Raw genomic sequence first — 18,534 nt, forward strand, 5'->3', positions numbered from 1 at the left:
ACTTGTTATTTATATTCAACCCCTTGAAATAAAGCTGAAAGTCTGCACTTCAAATTCATTTTGATGGTTTTGTTTTAATTTTATTCTGGTGGCATACAGAGCCAAAAGTATGAAAATTGTGCCTGTGTCCAAATATATATGGACCTAACTGTATTTTGCTAAGACAGAGGAGCTCACAGTAGAAGCAGCACACGCGAGAGGTGCACATGCAGATAGTAGCCAGAAGTGGCAGGAATTTTTTTTAACACCCTAGAGAATAAAATGGCGGTCATTGCAATACTTGTTTTTGCACCGTATTTGCACAGCGGTCTTATAAGTGCACTTTTTTTTGGAAAAAATGCACTTTTTTTAATAAAAAAAATAAGACAACAGTAAAGTTAGCCCAATTTTTTTTTTTATATTGTGAAATATAATGTTACTCCAAGTAAATTGATACCCAACATGTCACGCTTCAAAATTGCGCCCGCTCGTGGAATGGCCTCAAACTTTTAACCTCAAAAATCTCCATAGGCGACGTTTAAAAAATTCTACAGGTTGCATGTTTTGCGTTACAGAGGAGGCCTAGGGCTAGAATTATTGCTCTCGCTCTACCGGTCGCGGCGATACCTCACATGTGTGGTTTGACCACCGTTTTCTTATGCGTACACGAGCTCGTCGGGACGGGGGGGGGGGTTTTAAAAAAAAATGTATTTTTATTATTTATTTTATATTATTTTATTTATTTTTACACTGTTTAAAAAAAAAAAAAAATTGTGTCACTTTTATTCCTATTACAAGGAATGTAAACATCCCTTGTAATAGAAAAAAGCATGACAGGACCTCTTAAATATGAGATCTGGGGTCAAAAAGACCTCAGATCTCATATTTACACTAAAATGCAATAAAAAAAAAGTCATTTAAAAAAATATGCCTTTAAGGAGGCGTGGGCGGAAGTGACGTTTTGATTTCGCTTCCGCCCAGCAGTGTCATGGAGACGAGTGGGCGCCATCTTAGCCTCACTCATCTCCAGGCACAGAAGGGAGACGGACGCAATCGCCTCTGCTGCTACCAACGGCTCCGGTAAACGGCGGAGGGCACCGGATCGCGGCAGGAGGGGGGGGCCCTCTCCCGCCACCGTTAAAAGTGATCTTGGGGCGAATCTGCCGCAGGGATCACTTTTATCAGAAAGCTGACCGCCGCACGAAAACGGGGATACTGGGGTTATGGCAGCTAGCTGCTGCCATAACAACGATATCCGCCGGCAAAGTTTGGACGTACATCGGCGTGCGGCGGTCCGGAAGTGGTTAATAAAGGCCCAGCTGGATCAGACTGACTATTCTGACACTGCCACTGCCGCCCTCCACTGACAGACAATCCCCCCACACCAAAAGCATTTTGAAAAAAAAAATAAAAATAGAATTGTAAAAAAATATTTAAAAAAAATAAAAATAATTAAAATAAAACCGCTCTGACACCATCCCCTGCATAGCTAGAGAACTGACCATGCTGTGCTCTCCTGCTTAATGTGGTCAGTTTTTAATAGGAAAGCAGAGGGAATGGCAGGGACACCAGGGATTTCACACAAAGGAAGCAATACAAAGAGAACAGGAGACTTTTTCATAATGAATTTTATAGACAGCGATTTCCTCAGTGAACTGGTTTAACCCCTTTGTGCCTAAGGGTAAAACAAATCCTAATGCCTAAGCATAATTTTGCAATTTACATAATTTGCAATTTGCATAATTGTCGCAAAACCGTACATATCCTCACAACTTTGTGAGGATATACCGAATTTTTTTTTTTTCAGGAAAAATTGGGCTTTCATTTGGTAAATGGTAATGGATATCGTCTGTTTTTTATTTTTTTTTATTTACTTTTTATTGTCAAAGGAGAACAGCTCCCAAAATCGTAAACAAAATCTTTTTTTTTTTAAATGTAACTGTATATATTTCTTGCTACTACCATAACCTTCCCCCGAAGAACAACCCAAAATAAATTCTCCTGCTTCTAATGCTGGCAGCAATACCAGGTATGTGTATGTTATTTGTGGTTTGTACCCGTAGTACAGCCCAGAAACAATAGTGCGCATTTTGCTGTTTTTTTTTTAATCATACCTAAAAACACACGGACATGGATAAAAATTTAAAATAAAAAAAAAAAAAAATCCTGACCTTTGACCCAAACACTAACCCTGGCACTGACCTAGATCAAACCTTGATCTAGGTATTTTTCTGTATTTTTTTATTATTATTTTTATTACTTTTTTTTTTTTTTACTCACACACTCATCTCTCTTTGCAAGGACAGAGAGAGATACGATACATCCCCCTCCTCCATTCACACAGAGAGAAAATACGGGGGCGGGCTTTCACAGTGACTGATCACTGTGATAGCCAATCAGATGACCCGGAATCGGGAGTTCCGACCGTTAGTACGGGGCCCGGGGCTCTGTACTGAGAGCGCGCTGCATGGGGGAGATAAGCAAATATGCGGCCCGACGGGAAAAAAAGCCCAGTCCAGTGGGGCAGCATCTATTTGCATATGCTTGGTGTCAAGGACTTACATTTGTAAAAAAAAAAAAAAAAAAAAAAAAAAAAAAGATAATTTTATAGAAAATAAAACCAAGATATACAACATTAGTATAAAAAAACTAAAACCTTAGAAATAAAAAAAAAAATGGTCCCCAAGCCATTCAAATTTCCCTTTAAAAATACATTTCAGGACAAATGTAAGATAAAAAGCATTTATTCAAAAGGAAAAAAACAAAAAAAACATTATTTCATGTATCACATCCACAAGCGTCTATAGAGCTACAAACACAATCTAAAGTTCTGTACATAGGACAGTTTGTAAATACTAATAAATAGGAGTCCATAGAGGAGCCTGCGTCTTGTCCCGATTGGTCGGCTCCTGACTAAATGGCTTTGATGTCAGAGACAGACTGGAGGTAGAGTTCCGCCTGTAGGACCTAATGGCCGGAGCTTTCTTCCTACACACAAAGGGAGCTGCTAGCGGATGACGGTTCTGATAGTTTCTATGTAGAAAGCCGCGAGTCCCCAGAATGGCATTTCCCGAGGAGACGTCCGCTACAAACCCGGCTCTCAGTTCTCTTCCCCTTCAGATTCCGATTCTGCAATGGAAACAATGTATCAGTATTCCTACTTACTGTAATTAAAAGGAGACCCTGTCAACAACTTAACAAATCCAGAAAAATCAATTAGTCCATTGGCACCAGATGCGCTGTAAACCTCTAATATGAAGTATGAACAATGCATACCCCTATGTAGTGTGTACTTGTCTCAGTCCAGACTACTACCCCGTTTCTTCGAAAATAAGACCTAACGTGATTGTCGGTGATGGCTGCAATATAAGCCCTACCCCCCAAATAAGCCCCACCCTGTTTCCCCGAAAATAAGCCCTATCCTGAAAATAAGACCTACAAGGACTTTAACTAGGGCTTATTTGGGGGGGGGGGGGGGGTAGGGCTTATATTGCAGCCATCACTGACAATCACGCTAGGTCTTATTTTTGGGGAAACAGGGTAAGTGTCATTTCTGTCTGCTGCCTTCTTCCTCAATTAACTGCATAAGTCACTTCTGACAAGTTTCCTTGACACCAAGAGATAAATAGGTGACAGGGGAGGGAGCCCTAGCACACAGCCTGTGACTAACAGCCTCAGTTCTGCTCCTGGGTGCTCTCACTGAGCTCTGCAGATTGTAACTTCAGCTCCCCACCCGCTGCTTTCTGAAAGCTCAGACAAGCTTTAAAGATTCTGGACTTTGAATGACTGTAAAGAAGAGAGGACTGCAGATAAACAGGTGCAACGTATATAGGAGGATTTGTATTAGATGTGTGCAGAACAAAAAAATTAGTTTAGTTTATTTACATAAATTCATTTAGGTAAATTTGTTTTCGGAATTTGTTTCATTTATTCAAATCGATTCAAATTTTTCGAATTCCTTTAAAATCAAATTTATTCTATTTGAATTTTTGAAGATGGTTCTATTCCATTCTATTGTTTTTTCTCTAGTCTATTCAAATTTGAATTTATTCTATCCGGAATTCAAATTTCGAAAAAACAGTTATTTTTATATTCCTTCTATTCTATTGTTTATACTATTCTATTCAAATGCATTCTATTTGAAATTTGAATTTTGAAAGATAGTTATATTCCATTCTGCTGTTTTCTATTCAAAATTCAAATTTATACTATTTGAAAATTACATTTCGGAAGATAGTTATATTTTTTCTATTCTAGTCAATACTATTCTTTTATTTTCTATTCTAATCAACTCTTTTCTATTCTATTCGAATTTACTTTATTCAAATTTTGGGAAATGGCTATACAGTGGAACCTCGTTTTGCAAATAACGCGGTTAACGAGCGTTTCGCAAAGCGAGCACTGTATTTCTAAAAATCCTAACTCGGTTTGCGAATGTTGTTTCGCAAAACGAGCAGGATTCAGGCCAAAAGCCATGTGCAGTACCCCTTTTGGCCTGAGGTGGGGGGCGCCGAAGCCAAGCAGAGCAGAAATTCGCCGATCGTCGGCGTTCGGAAATGCACGGAAAGGCACGAGGACAGTTCGGCTGACCTCAGCAAACCTAGGAAAGGCATGTGAACGGAGTCTTTCCGAATTCCGAATTTATTCTATTTGAAACTGGAATTTCAGAAGATGGTTATAGTCTATTTTATTTGAATCCAAAACTATTCAAATCTGATTCGAAAACATCCAAAATTTTGATTATTTTCGGATTCGTTTTAATTCGAAACTATTGCAATTCAGAAATTTAGATACATCCGTATTTCCAAACAACGAAAAATTTGTCCGAATTTCCATTCGGAACGAAACAAACCGCACGTCTATTAGTTATATGTAAGGGATTACAACAGGAGCGGACTGACAACTCATGGGGCCCCCGGGCAATAGGAGATTATGGGGCCCCCGGGCAATCCGAGATTATTGGGCCACACAGTATACACAAACACAGTATACAATCACACAGTATACACAGACATGTTTCTATTGGCTGAGAAGGTACTAGAGAGGTGGGGCAGCTATAAATCGTGGGATTTTTAGACCAAAAGGATGTCGGTAAGGGACATTTCAGAGACAAATGTAAAAAAACAAAAAAAAAAAAAAAAAAACTGATTTTTACATACTGTCCCTGGTTTTACTGAGGCTGGCAACCCTAATGGGGCCCTCTAGTGGCCCGGGGCCCTCGGGCAGTGCTCGAGTGGCCGAATGGTCAGTCTGCCCCTGGGTTACAACCACTTTAAATGGGCAGAGCCTTCTAGAACATTCCTCTTTCTGGGAAAACATTTATTACCTTCCTCTGCGTTTTGTAGCCACTCCACAAACTTCTTCATCTGGTCAAGGAAGATACTTTTCCCCTTGGCCAGGTGCGCTTCCTTGTACCACTTCAATATGGCTTCTTCCCCCAGAACATCGGCTGCAAGACAGGACAAGGTTCAGCGTGATGGTGCAGCTTCATCTGTTTAAAGTACATGCTGGGGTTGATTTATTAAAGGCAAATAGACTGTGCACTCTGCAAGTGCAGTTGCTCCAGAGCTTAACAAATGAGCTAAAGCTTCACATTGCAAAGAATACCCAATCACGTGCAAGGAAAAAAATTAAAAAATAAAAAATAAACACACATTTTTGCTTGCACATGATTTGATGATGGAAGTCAGCAGAGCTTCTGCTCATTTACTAAGCTCTGGAGCAACTGCACTTGCAAAGTGCTCAGTCTACAGTGGAACCTTGGATTACGAGCATAATCCGTTCCAGGAGAATGCTTGTAATCCAAAGCACTCGCATATCAAAGCGAGTTTCCCCATAGAAGTCAATGGAAACAAAGATAATTTGTTCCGCATTGACTTCTATTACATGTAATACCGCATGTGGCCAGAGGTTGGGGGAGGGGGGCGCCGGAGAGCCTCGGAAATACTCGGGGACAGCTCAGCTGAACTCAGAAAGACTCAGAAACACTCGGGAACTAAGTATTTCCGAGTGATTCCGAGTATTTCCGAACCGTTCCGAGTGTCACCGGCGCCCCCGCACCTCTGGCCAAATGCGGTACTGCACCCCCCATTGGCTTGAATTCTGCTCGTTTTGCATTTTGCTTGTCTTTCAAAACGCTTGTTAACCGCGTTACTCGTAAACCAAGGTTCCACTGTATTTGCCTTTAGTAAACCAACCCCACTGAATCCCTAATGCAGTAATAATAATAAAAAAAATAATAAAATTAAAGGAAATGTCTTTAGATCTATTCAATCCCCTCTCGATAGGTAAAAAGCATTCAGACACTGCAGGATAAAGCTTTGGATATTATATTCTTACCGTACCGAGTCCATTCCAACTGTTTGCAGTGTCCCTACATGTGAGTGGGCGGGAAAGTTAGCATCATTTATGTATTGCTGGACCAGAAGGCTCTCTGACAACGTTATCTTGCATACCAGCAATAAATAATATTTGACAATCTGTGTGCGACTTTTATAGCTTAACCCATTCACTGCAAGACCAATTTTTTCATTTTTCACACACATACGGATTTGCACATTTTCCTTGTTAAAGTGGTATCAAGCCCAAAACCAAAAATGTATTATATTGCAGCTTACCAATCATAAGATGTGATGGCTGCATTCAGTTTCTTTTTTTTTTTAGGTATTCTGCTACGTTTTTTTTGGAGAAAATAACCTAAATCAGTGTATTATATTATTTAGTCTATAGGAAAGTTATATGGTCCACAAACTATGGTATACATCTGACAATTGATCAATCCAGATGTACTGAGGGCCTATCTCATTTCTTGAGGCCTGAAAATACCAGGACAGTACAGATATCCCCCCTTTTTGGAAAGTAGACGGTCCAAGGTATTTAGCATCAAAGTTGTATACCACGCTAATAATAACTGAGGAAACCTGTGAAAAAATCCTGTGAGAAAAAAGCGGAGCTACGCGCCGACATCATCAGGCCCCACGTGGCCACAGAAGTGCGGGTGTTTCAAATTTTACTGCCGGCAAGTGTTTTTATGATGTTTTTACATCCAACCAGAGATTTTATACAATAAATCAGCTTTTTTGATAAAAAAAAACGATAAAGCACTATTGGAGCCTTTGTTCTTCTATATGCTCTGTGCTTGCTTGGGAGATTGCGCTTTCGAGGAAGGGGGGCGGACGGTGGCCATATATCAAGGAGGACACCACAAGTCTATCTACACACCTTAGAGCCAAGACCCATCTCAGACCCCGCAGAGGGCTAAATCTGCAGACGTGTGTGACCTCGCTACATCAGGAGGTCCACTCCTTCCGGTAAGAGTCTCCATTCCTTCGGGTGATTGCCACATGGAGAGCTCCATCTCTTTCCCTTGGTGGTGGTGGAAGCTCTGAGAATCTTTTCCATCTTTCTGGATCTCTACCGTCATAGAACTTGTTTAATTTGCCATTTTTCAGAGACTGTATTTTATGAATCACTCTTCATTTCATTGGTTATATTATATGTACTATACTGATATTCTTACACTTCAGTGATTTATAGTGTGTTAAGATTTCAGTTTTATATTTTGTTCACTAGTTTTGATTAGCACGACTATTTTAGTTTATTAACAAGGTATTTAGTAGGAGGCATGGCAAGTTTTTTCGAAGTTGCAATTTTTTGGCACAATTTTTTGAAAAATGAATTTAAAAAAAAAAAAAAAAAAAAAAAAAGCTTTTTTTTTTTCCTATTTTTTTTAACATACGGTCACCAGTGCAGTTCAGTGTCATCATATGACTGGTGTGGCGGTGATCAGGGACACTGGAGACAGTATGAAAAAAAAAATATGAAAAAAAAATGACCAGAGCAATACAGCATTACCATAGTAACACTACTCTAGGAAAGTAATCAGGATTTATTTATTTATTTTTTTTACACATGATAGTTTATACCAGTAAATTTCATAGGTATATACTGAATGAAACGATTTCATTCAGTGTGTTTTGCTGTGATTGGCCACAGCTAATCACATTGTACAGATGGGCTGTGATTGGCCCTGTCTGTACCATGCGATTACATTGACCAATCACAGCTAGCAACACAATTGCACACAATGGATGGCATGAAAGCCATCCATTGTTTACAATTGTCATGTGATCTGCTTTGATTGGTCACAGCAATCACATGGTGCCAGCAGCAGGCCGCTACACAGATCAGCCATTGGCTGTCTCAACCAGTGACAGATCGCACTAGGATCATTGGATGTCCCACCCGGGCATTATTTTGTTATGGGCCGGGTGGAAAGTGGTTAATGAACGAAAAGCATTCCCTGATTGGACAAGGTGCAGGGGCATTCACAACCTCCACCTTTGCTAATCAGAGAACAAATGGCACCTGTGCCAAGCAAACGACCTCCTGTGTTCACAATGAATCTGGACAGCTGCTTGGCAGAGGACCTGGAAGTTAGTGTAGATCACTGGAGTAGGGGCACCTATACAGAGATTTCCAGCTTACTCTGGGATTCCACAGGTATGGCGCATACATTGATTCAAGCTGAACCAATGTAACTACGCAAAACTATCCATACCTGGAATGCAGCTTTGGGGAATACAGAGCTGCATTCGTTTGTGTCTTTTATATCTGCCCGGAGTTCTGCTTTAAAATCCTGTAATCAGCGGTTTCTCCAGCTCAGAGAAATATTAGTGGAGGTGATAGGAGTTCAATACTTAAAACACAGCGGCCACCTACCTTTGTAAAAGAGAACAACAATCTTCTGAAAGGCTTTCATGAAGTGGATGTTGTCATAGCAGTATTCCTGGACCTTCTGAAGAAGCACGAGCTCCGACTGGCCTTGTGTGCTGAAAACGGCCAGCAGGGGTGCGTATTGCTGCAAGAGAAGAAGTTGTGTGAGCATCTATCCCATAATACACCCAGGCTGCTGGTCCTATTCCTGGATTATACAAGCAAAACGAGTCTGCATACAAAATGGAGAAAGTTCAGTTTGGTCTGACATCCCATAGGAAGGCATAAAAATAAAAAAGTACAAAAACAGTCTTTAGTCTCTGACCATCTCCTGCTACACGTCTTCACACTCTGACCATCCCCTACAGCATGCCCTTAGTCTCTGACCATCCCCTACAGCATGCCCTTAGTCTCTGACCATCCCCTACAGCATGCCCTTAGTCCCTGACCATCTCTTGCTGCAGGTCTTCACTCTCTAACCATCTCTTGCAGCATGCCCTTAGTCTCGGACCATCTCCCTTTACATGTCTGCAGTCTCTGACAGCTTGCTGCTGCTTCACAATCACTGAATACTGTGTCACACTTTTGGTGATGTCAGGGCAGCACGTTAGGCCGCCCAAAATCAAGAAAGTTTACAACTAGTAGCAAAAGTCTCTCCCCCACCCCCCCATTTTGGAAGCCACATGAATTAAACTTGACCATGGTACACACCCCTGCCAGTGTTATACAGTTTTCCATCAGCCCCATAACCATTAAATGCTTCTATGTTAATGCTATTGATAGACTGTGTGAAGAATGTCCTTTTTGACTTTGTGGAGAGTCTCCACTTACCTTTCTGATTGCCCATTTGTTGAAGTTCTACAGCTTCAAAAGCCACTGTTGGAATCTGACCGGTTGGTAACCCCCTGGCAAAAGCACTTTGCCCCCCCATATTGACGAGGACAAGGGCCTCTTCCCCACAACCCTGGGCTGGTGGTTGTGGGGGCAGGGGGCTTATCGAAATCTGGCAACCTTGTGAATTTGGACCCCATGCAAACTAGTAAAGGGTACAGACAAAAAAGTCCCAAGATGTAAACCCACCAGAAAATTAAATCATACAGCGTTCTGTATCCACAATCAAGGACGTTCACTGAAAGAAAAAAAAATTGACCAATAGACACATCCAATCCTGTGGCTGACTGGCATCTTGGGCTTATTAGAAGTAATAAGCCCAAGGGCGTGTTTTCCAGGGTGATGTCATTGCCCAAATATGACCATATTTGGCCAGTGATGTCACGCTATCTTCCCCTTTTTGTTTACATGGCTGGGGATTATCGGCCAGTAAAGAAAGGGCCGGGGGACACCTTTGGTTGTCAAGGATGTGGCAGGTGCCATCCCTAGCAACCACTGACAGCAAAGGAATCGTTGTGTATAGTAGCAGTATTTCTACCACTGAATGAGTAAAAAGTCTGGCGTTGGAAAAAAACGCAAAAAACAGCCCAAGTCTGTTTGGACAGGGTGTTAAGCTCATCCCTACACAGCACCAGCCACTCCGAAGTCTGGTGTTTAAATACCCTTCCTGGGTAAAAGGACATGCCCAGCATTGTTAATGGGAACGCTGGATATCCAGGCAGGAATTCTGAAATGATCTTTGGATATTCCTAGCAGGGATTCTGGAATTATCATTGGATATTCCGAGCAGGATAGCCAAAAATGACAGACACAACATATATATATATACACATTGGTTAAGAAGATAATGAGGTCCACTCCCTCCAATCAAATGAGGTCATAAATTGCAATAAATGAGAAACACGGGTGTGGGTGTGTGATTCCTGGGAAGTGCAACTCATATCATAACAATTTTCTTTTGATATACTTGGATACAAAATTGATCTAAAAAGGGAAAAATATGATAGAATTGTGATAAATATGATCTATTAACAAATGTATATTATAGATTATCAAAAATAATGATAAATAATTTCTCTTCTACCATAAAGAGGTCCACATCATATTTAAAATTCATACCCATAGGTGTTCTAGTATCAAGACTAAAAATCCACCAGACTTCTCGTTCAAGAAACCTGCAGTGTAAATCACCGCCCCGGGGCAGATTTTTAACCTTTTCTAGCCCATAAAACACAAAAGTTGACATATTAGCAGAATGTTGATGTTTAAAGTGTTTAGAGACATTAGATAACCCTTTATCGCATGTATATGATGCACCATGGTAGTGTTCACTAATTCTTGTTCTCAGAGATCTCGTGGTACACCCTACATACTGTAGGTTGCAGAAAGTACATTCTATTGAATACACTACATTCTTGGTCCCGCAGTTAACATAATCACGTATTGCAAAGCTTTTTCCAGTGGAGTAGGATTTTGCTCCATTAATTTTTTTTTTTTAGCATGCCAGCCGACGAGCCAGCACTCTGGGAGATATTTTCTCTCCAAGCCTGTATCAATCAACAAGCTCAAAGGAGGACATGGTTGAACACCACTGGATACTAACCCTGTGGAGTCAACATTTGTCGTTTTTGCAGCAAGCATGCTAAAAAAAAAAAAAAAAAAAAAAAAAAAAAACGAATGGAGCAAAATCCTGCTCCACTGGAAAAAGCTTTGCAATACGTGATTATATTAACTGCGGGATCAAAAATGTAGTGTATTCTATAGAATGTACTTCCTGCAACCTACAGTATGTAGGGTGTACCACGAGATCTCTGAGAACAAGAATTAGTAAACACTACCATGGTGCATCATATACATGCGATAAAGGGTTATCTAATGTCTCTAAACACTTTAAACATCAACATTCTGCTAATATGTCAACTTTTGTGTTTTATGGGCTAGAAAAGGTTAAAAATCTGCCCTGGGGCGGTAATTTACCCCGCAGGCTTCTTGAACGAGAAGTCTGGTGGATTTTTAGTCTCGATACTAGAACACCCATGGGTATAAATTTTAAATATGATGTGGACCTCTTTTTACGGTTGAAGAGAAATTATTATCATTATTTTTGATAATCTATAATATACATTTGTTCATAGATCGTTAATCACAATTCTATCATATTTTCCCCTTTTTAGATCCATTTTGTATCCAGTATATAAAAAGAAAATTGTTATGATACGAGTTGCACTTCCTAGGAATCACACACCCATATTGGTGTTTCTCATTTATTCAAATTTATAACATCACTTGATTGGAGGGAGTGGAACTCATTATCTTCTTAACCAATGTGTGTAGATTTATATAGCGATCTATCTAGATAGACAGAGAGAGAGAAAAAGATGCTATGAAATACGTAGCCATGTCATCCATTTAAAACCAAACACATATTAATTACACAGGTTCTGTGGCTGATTAAGGTGCTAATTAAACTCTCTTAGATCCCTTTCAGACTGAGGCGCTTTGCAGGCGCTACAGCGCTAAAAATAGCACCTGCAAAACTCCCTGAAAGAGTCGCTCCTCACACTCCAGTGTGAAACTCCGAGGGCTTTCATACTGGACCGGTGCGCTAGCAGGACGCTAAAAAAAGTCCTACTAGTAGCATCTTTGGAGTGGTGAAGGAGCATGTGTATACCGCTCCTGCCCATTGAAATGAATGGGGCAGCGCGGCTATACCGCCGGCAAAGCGCTGTAGCAGCGTTTTGCGGTGGTTTTAACCCTTTCTCGACCGCTAACAGGGGGTAAAACCGCCCCACTATCGGCCAAATACCGCCGCTAAAAATAGCGCTGTTTTACCGCCGGCGCCCGTACCGCCCCAATGTGAAAGGGGCCTTAGTGCCTTATCTGCATTAAATTTGTCACAGAACCTGTATAATTCATATATGTTTGGCTTTAAAGGGATGAGGTGGCAAACCTGAGCCACGCCCTGACACTGATGTTACTTCGGCCTGGTGAACCGCTGTGTTCCAGCGTGGTTTTAGATGCAGGATAGAGAACAGTCAGGCACCGGCACCAGGTCCTCTGCATCGCAATCACCAGCGGGGAGACATCATTCACAGATGCCAGCAGCTTTTATATAAAGAGCCATTCTGTTTTACATACGTATATGTGAGTGGCCATTTTTTAACCAATATGCCCTTTTGCTACACTTGGAAGGCATTCTCCCTCCCTTTTGTGTCATCACTGGATATCCTGGCAGGGATTCTGGGACGTACCATTGGATGTCCTGGCAGGGATTCTGGGACATACCACAAGGGCTCTTTCACACAGTAAGGTCCGTTTTCACGGACTCCGCTTGCTCAGCAGGGATCGATCCGTTGATCCCCGCTGAGCCGGCGGATGACAGGTTCGTCTCTGCTCACGGACGGGCCTATCGGACCTCTGCTGTATCCTATGGGGCATCGGATGAAAACAGATCTGCTTGTCCGTTTTCATCCGATCGATTCTCCAGGCGGATGGAAAATAGGGTCCATCCATCTGGATTTAGCAGAGCGGATCGGATGGCAGCAGGCATGTCACCTCTGACATCCGTCGCTCCACAGAGGTACATGGAACGTCCGTTCAGGTCCACCTGAAAAACTGACAGGCGGACCTGAACTGTCCGTATGTGTGAAAGAGCCCTGGGACATACCAATGGATGTCCTGGCAGGGATTCTGGTGACGTACCATTGGATGTCCTGGCAGGGATTCTGGTGAGGTACCACTGGATGTCCTGGAAGGGATTCTGGTGACGTACCATTGGATGTCCTAGCAGGGATTCTGGGACGTACCAATGGATGTCCTGGCAGGGATTCTGGCGACGTACCATTGAATGTCCTGGCAGGGATTCTGGTGACGTACCATTGGATGCCCTGGCAGGGATTCTGGCGACGTACCATTGGATGTCCTGGCAGGGATTCTAGTGACATACCATTGGATGTCCTGGCAGGGATTCTGGAAGACCTGGCAGGGGTTCCGAGTGTACCCTACCAAGGTCTGTGTCCCCCACTGCATACTGTGGTTTCTTCCCCTGACGCCTACGTCACCATAGGACACAGCAGTTATGTAGAGGGTCAGAGAAAGGCACCACGGCATGTGGCAGGGGGGCACAGACATACAATTCCAGAAATGTCAAATACTAAGAGGACTGGCAGAGGCTGAAACGCTGGAACGGAGAGATGGTTGGAGACAAAGACCACCAGTGAGGAAGTACAATGGCTTTTCTGTTGCATAGAACTGCCTTATGTTTTTTAGACGGCTGATCGTAATGATTTATTGTACTTACACATGTACAGCAATTACCGGCAGGGTACTGATCTTACTGACATACTGTATATTGCAGTGCTTGATACAAAAGACACATACAAGTCCCCACCTTCAAGTGCTTCAAAGCCTGCTCTGCAACCAGCTCTTCTTTCTTGTTCCACTCTACGGCATTCATTATGCAGGTCCACAGGAGCCCGATCACTGCGTGTTCGGCTAATTCGTTCCGTTTCATTTCTTCTTTTAAGTAGAGCACCATCTGCAAACAGTAAGAGAGCCCAATAAAATTATAAATGGAGAGGAAAATTCTGGCTCTTACTAAAGTTTATAAAGACTTTAAACTCTGGGATAAGCAAATATTGTCTAAATACATTTGTAGCACCCTCCTAGTTAGGTTTTTTTCTTGTGTTCCTCTGTAATCAGGGGAGCAACTGTATGCGCTGATCAGGGTTCCACAAGGTTGCACACTTGATTGCTTCTCCCCGTTTTCTGGAAAGCTCCAGAACATAGGAGTGGAGTAGGCCAAGTGAGCAGGATGAAAACTTTTGAGGTCCCAGCCAACCCCTGGGGGAGGCTTGCCCAAAGGTGACTGGAGAGAACATAAATAGCCTGGGGCTGGATCAGTCAAGATTCCTGTTCCAGGAGGAGAGCCACACAGGCTACTCAACTGACACCTGCCAAGAAGCTCAACGAGGTCCAAGCTGGCATAAAGCTCGGGGGCCTATCCATTCAAAGGCATCTCTGAGGGTAAAGAAGGAGGAATCTAACCAAGGGATAAGTCTGGAGAGTCCACTTTGCAAATGTCTGCCTGATGCAGGAGGTAGACATACAGCTACTTAAAGGATAAGTTCATTTTCTGAACATGTGACACCCATATTTAGGGTGTCACATTTTCAGCATCAGATGCCTTTGCCCCTGATCCCCCACTCCTTGTGGCAGCGAGCCAGGGATCTTCTCCCCGCGCTCACTGCCACAATTTTAAGGAAGCGTGGCCCTGCAGGTTTCGCCTACACAGCCACGTCATTAATTCACAGATCCATGTGTATTAACTAACTACAAGTACCGACAGCCTTTGCAGCTGTCGGCTTTAGTTCTCAATGAACTACCACGGCACTGTTGAGTGCTCTGGTAGTTCATCGATTCTTCCTGTCAGTGTGAAACTGTGTGCCCATTCGATGTAGGGGCAGATAGCTCACGCTAGACCTGCATGGCATCCACGATTTGCTGATCTTGGGTGCAATGCTTTCCGGGCTCCTAAAACAAAAAATAGAACAAAATTTTTTTTACCTGCAAAAAAATTAAAAATATAATTAAAAAAAAAAAAAAGGCTATTTTTTGTGACAAAGTGAAAAAGTGAACTTATCCCTTAAAATGGAATCCCACCCAAAAGGGGAAGTTAAGTTTTTCTTCCTCCCCTCCCAGATTAGAATTTTTGGCTGGCAAAGAGTTGGGTTGGGTGATGACATCACTGGATCCTGGGTAAGTGTGTGTTTTTTTTTTTTTTTTTTTTTAACATCAGCAGCTACAATATTTGTAGCGGCTGACTTTTAGTCTGGAGACCCTTAGCGCGGCACCGCCCGGGGGGCCCTCAGCGCGGCACCGCCCGGGGGGCCCTCAGCGCGGCACAGCCTGCGATTGGAATCCCACTGAAGTTTGTTTTTTTAATCGCTCATCTGGTGGGATTGTGGGAGGAAAACCTCTAACTGATGGATAGGACAAGCGGAGGTACAGCTATCTTCAGCTGTCAGTTATCAGTTGAATCACCGATAACTAAGGAAGAAAACTAGTACACAAAGTGTCAGATTATTCCGTGACGGGTAGTTTCTACACGCTGCGTGTTCCCAAGTCGCTAAGTGCTGAATGGGCTGACATTATTTCTTCTTCCATCAATAATTCTCTCTCCTGTGAACAAAGAGGTTTTCGGTTCTCTTAATCTTCATGTCGTTACGTCTCTGCTTAATTGCATCTACGCTTATTACTATGACAACTGTTTTCAGGACGTATGGCTCTTCTCTGCTAGAAGTCTTCTCTCATACTGATCAAAACACTCAATCAGTAATTGGATTTATGTGGAGTTTTGAATAGATGGAAATAATGGAGATATCCAAAGACACAGAGTGATCCCAAGATCAGACAAAGAAAGCAGAAAAAAAAGAAGACTAAGGAGGCCTGCCCATGCAGAGCTGGGACACGGTTCTCCAGCATTCAAGGCAAAAGACCAAAGTGCACTCCCCCCCACTTTCCATAAAGTGTGTACTTCTTCAGCAGCATAGGTTGAAGGTCCTGCCAGGACAAGGGGTGGCTGCCCTAGGAACTGTGGTATCATGTAAGGTGGGGGGGGTGGAGGGGACGGGCGATGTGAGAAGATTGAGGAGGATTTGTGTTGGGAGGGGGAATTTGGTAAGCGGCAGGGGGTAGGAATTGTTCTAGGAGGGGAGATTTAGTGTGTGTGTGTGCCGGGGGGGGGTGTTAGGAGTGGTGAGTAAGGGGGATTTGTGTTGGGGGGGGGGGGGAAGATTTGTGCTAGGGGGGAGAGTTGTACTAGAAGAGGTGATATGGTTGAGGAGGAAGGGAAATTGTGCTAGGAGCGGATTTTTTTTGTTGGGGGGGGGGGGGGGGCGGATTTGTACTGGTAGGCAGGGGCGTTGCTAGGTCTACAAAAGATCCGGGGCTAGAGCCCATAGCAGCAAAGTAAAGAAAGTCATACGCTTGGGTGGGCATACACATGTAGAGAATATACGTGTGTGTGTGTGTGTGTGTCTATATATATATATATATATATATATATATATATATATATATATATATATATATATATATAGGCCTGGATGGGGGCGGGAACTACTGAAGTTAACTTTTCACATTAACAGGCTGGTAATTGGTTGCTAGGATTGCAACCAATCACCTGCTGTTTAATGAAAAAAGTTAACTCCTGCGGTTTCTCGCCCCCATTCAGCCCTGTGATAATGTCCGCGGGCTGGGTGCCCGCATTCAGCAGTGGTGGGCCAGGTGCCGACCCCTGCCCTAGAGACCTCGGGGCTGTGGGCCCCAGATTCGGGGCTATAGCCTCAATAGCCACCCCCTAGCAACGCCTCTGCTGGTAGGTGTGATTTGGGGGTATTTGTGCTAGGAGGGGGAGAGGACACATAATGCTCATACATCTTGGGGGGAGGGGGGGAATGGACGCAGTTTGGCATGTTTCACCCTAGGCTCTAGATGACCTTGTCCCAGCACTGGGTCCTGCCATTTTTGCACTCCCCCTTCCCGTGAAGCACCCAAGGAGGACACCTTCTTGGTCTACCCCTAATCCCCCTGTTAGAAACACAATAGCACAGCAAGGGAGATTGCTGTACTAACATTGGATTGTTAGTACAGTGGCTCCAGAGCTGCAAGTTTTTTTTTTCTTGCAAACAATCGTGGAATAAAAAACAACTAGTAGTGTGTACTAGGCTTACAGTGATTGTAAATGGTCACCTTGTAAAACAACCCATTCAGTTTAAAAAATAAAATGAAAGGCAAAACATTTTTGTATAGATATAAAAAAACATTATAAATACCTCCCCCCCCCCCCCCCCCCCTCTGTTCTCAGCTGCATAAGAGCTGGGGGATGGAGAAGCAGCAGCATACTGAGCTTCCCAGTGAATTGGCTGTGCAGTGTGGTGGGGGGAAGGGGGTGGGGGCGTGTCATGGCAAGTCTGATTATTTGAGAACAGCAAGCTGAGTTCCCAGCTCAGCTAAAGAACTGACCACAGTGTGCTCTCCTGCTTAGTGTGGGTCAGGTTTTTAATAGGAAAGCACAGGGACTGGCAGGAACACCAGGGATTTCAACATAAAGGAAGCATAAAGAGAAAAACAGGGAGACTTTCTCATACCTGGTACAGCAGGCACATATCAGGAATCTTAATTTGTTGGACTAACAAAACACTTTAAGACTGGCCATACATTATACAATTTTCTTGTACAACTTTCCTTTAGGATTTACCAAAACCATATAGTAATAGGAGGTCAAACCTACATGCATTCAATTTGTATGCAATCAGGCAGGCGCTTGTACTACATAGTCTTCTAAAGAAAATTAAAAAAGGAAAATTGTATAATGTATGGCCACCTTGAGGAGGCCTGTCCATGCAGTCCCTTTAGCATCCAAGGCAAAAGGGCCAAAGCGCATCCCCTCTCCTTCCCATAGAACTGTGAACCATTTCCGTGGCATAGGTTTAAAAAGTCCTATGGCCAAAGCTTTGGTCATACCTCCTATGTGGGCTCACTTACTTTTTGCACACTGGTGACCCAAAATCAGTCAACAGCGGGCTAAAGTCAGTTGTTGGCTGACATCACAGAGCGGGTTCAGACTGAGAGGATCCTGAAAACGTAGGCCCCTTTCACATGGACCATTCGATCAGGTTCACCTGTCAGTCTTTATACGTACATGGATGGATGGATGGATGGATGGATGTGTATCGTTTAGTGTTGAGGTCAAATAATTCAATTTTAGTCTCATCTGACCAAACAAACACCCTTTTTCCATGAGACCTCAGAATCTCCAAAGTGCGTTTAGGTGGTCAGAAAAGCACATCAAAGCACAGGACATCGGGGCACGTGGCACATCGGGGCACATCAGGGTACAGGGCACAGGGCACATCAGGGTACAGGACACAGGGCACATCAGGGTAC

The 18,534-nt window shown here is 43.0% G+C and overlaps 1 protein-coding gene across 1 annotated transcript in view; it reads right to left on the reverse strand.

Annotated features, from left to right (window-relative positions):
- Positions 1 to 2,707: 2,707 nt before the first annotated feature.
- BZW2 (basic leucine zipper and W2 domains 2) overlaps positions 2,708 to 18,534 on the reverse strand; it is an 89,202-nt gene continuing 73,375 nt past the window's right edge. The window contains exons 9-12 of the mRNA XM_073629514.1: positions 13,976 to 14,122; positions 8,701 to 8,839; positions 5,306 to 5,428; positions 2,708 to 3,108 (exon numbers count right to left, since the gene is read on the reverse strand). Of these exons, the coding sequence (XP_073485615.1) occupies positions 3,080 to 3,108; positions 5,306 to 5,428; positions 8,701 to 8,839; positions 13,976 to 14,122 (438 nt within the window). The 3' untranslated portion in view covers positions 2,708 to 3,079. The remainder of the gene's footprint in view (positions 3,109 to 5,305; positions 5,429 to 8,700; positions 8,840 to 13,975; positions 14,123 to 18,534) is intronic.

The sequence above is a fragment of the Aquarana catesbeiana genome, linkage group LG05 (assembly GCF_042186555.1).
Source record: "Aquarana catesbeiana isolate 2022-GZ linkage group LG05, ASM4218655v1, whole genome shotgun sequence".
NCBI lineage: Eukaryota > Metazoa > Chordata > Amphibia > Anura > Ranidae > Aquarana > Aquarana catesbeiana.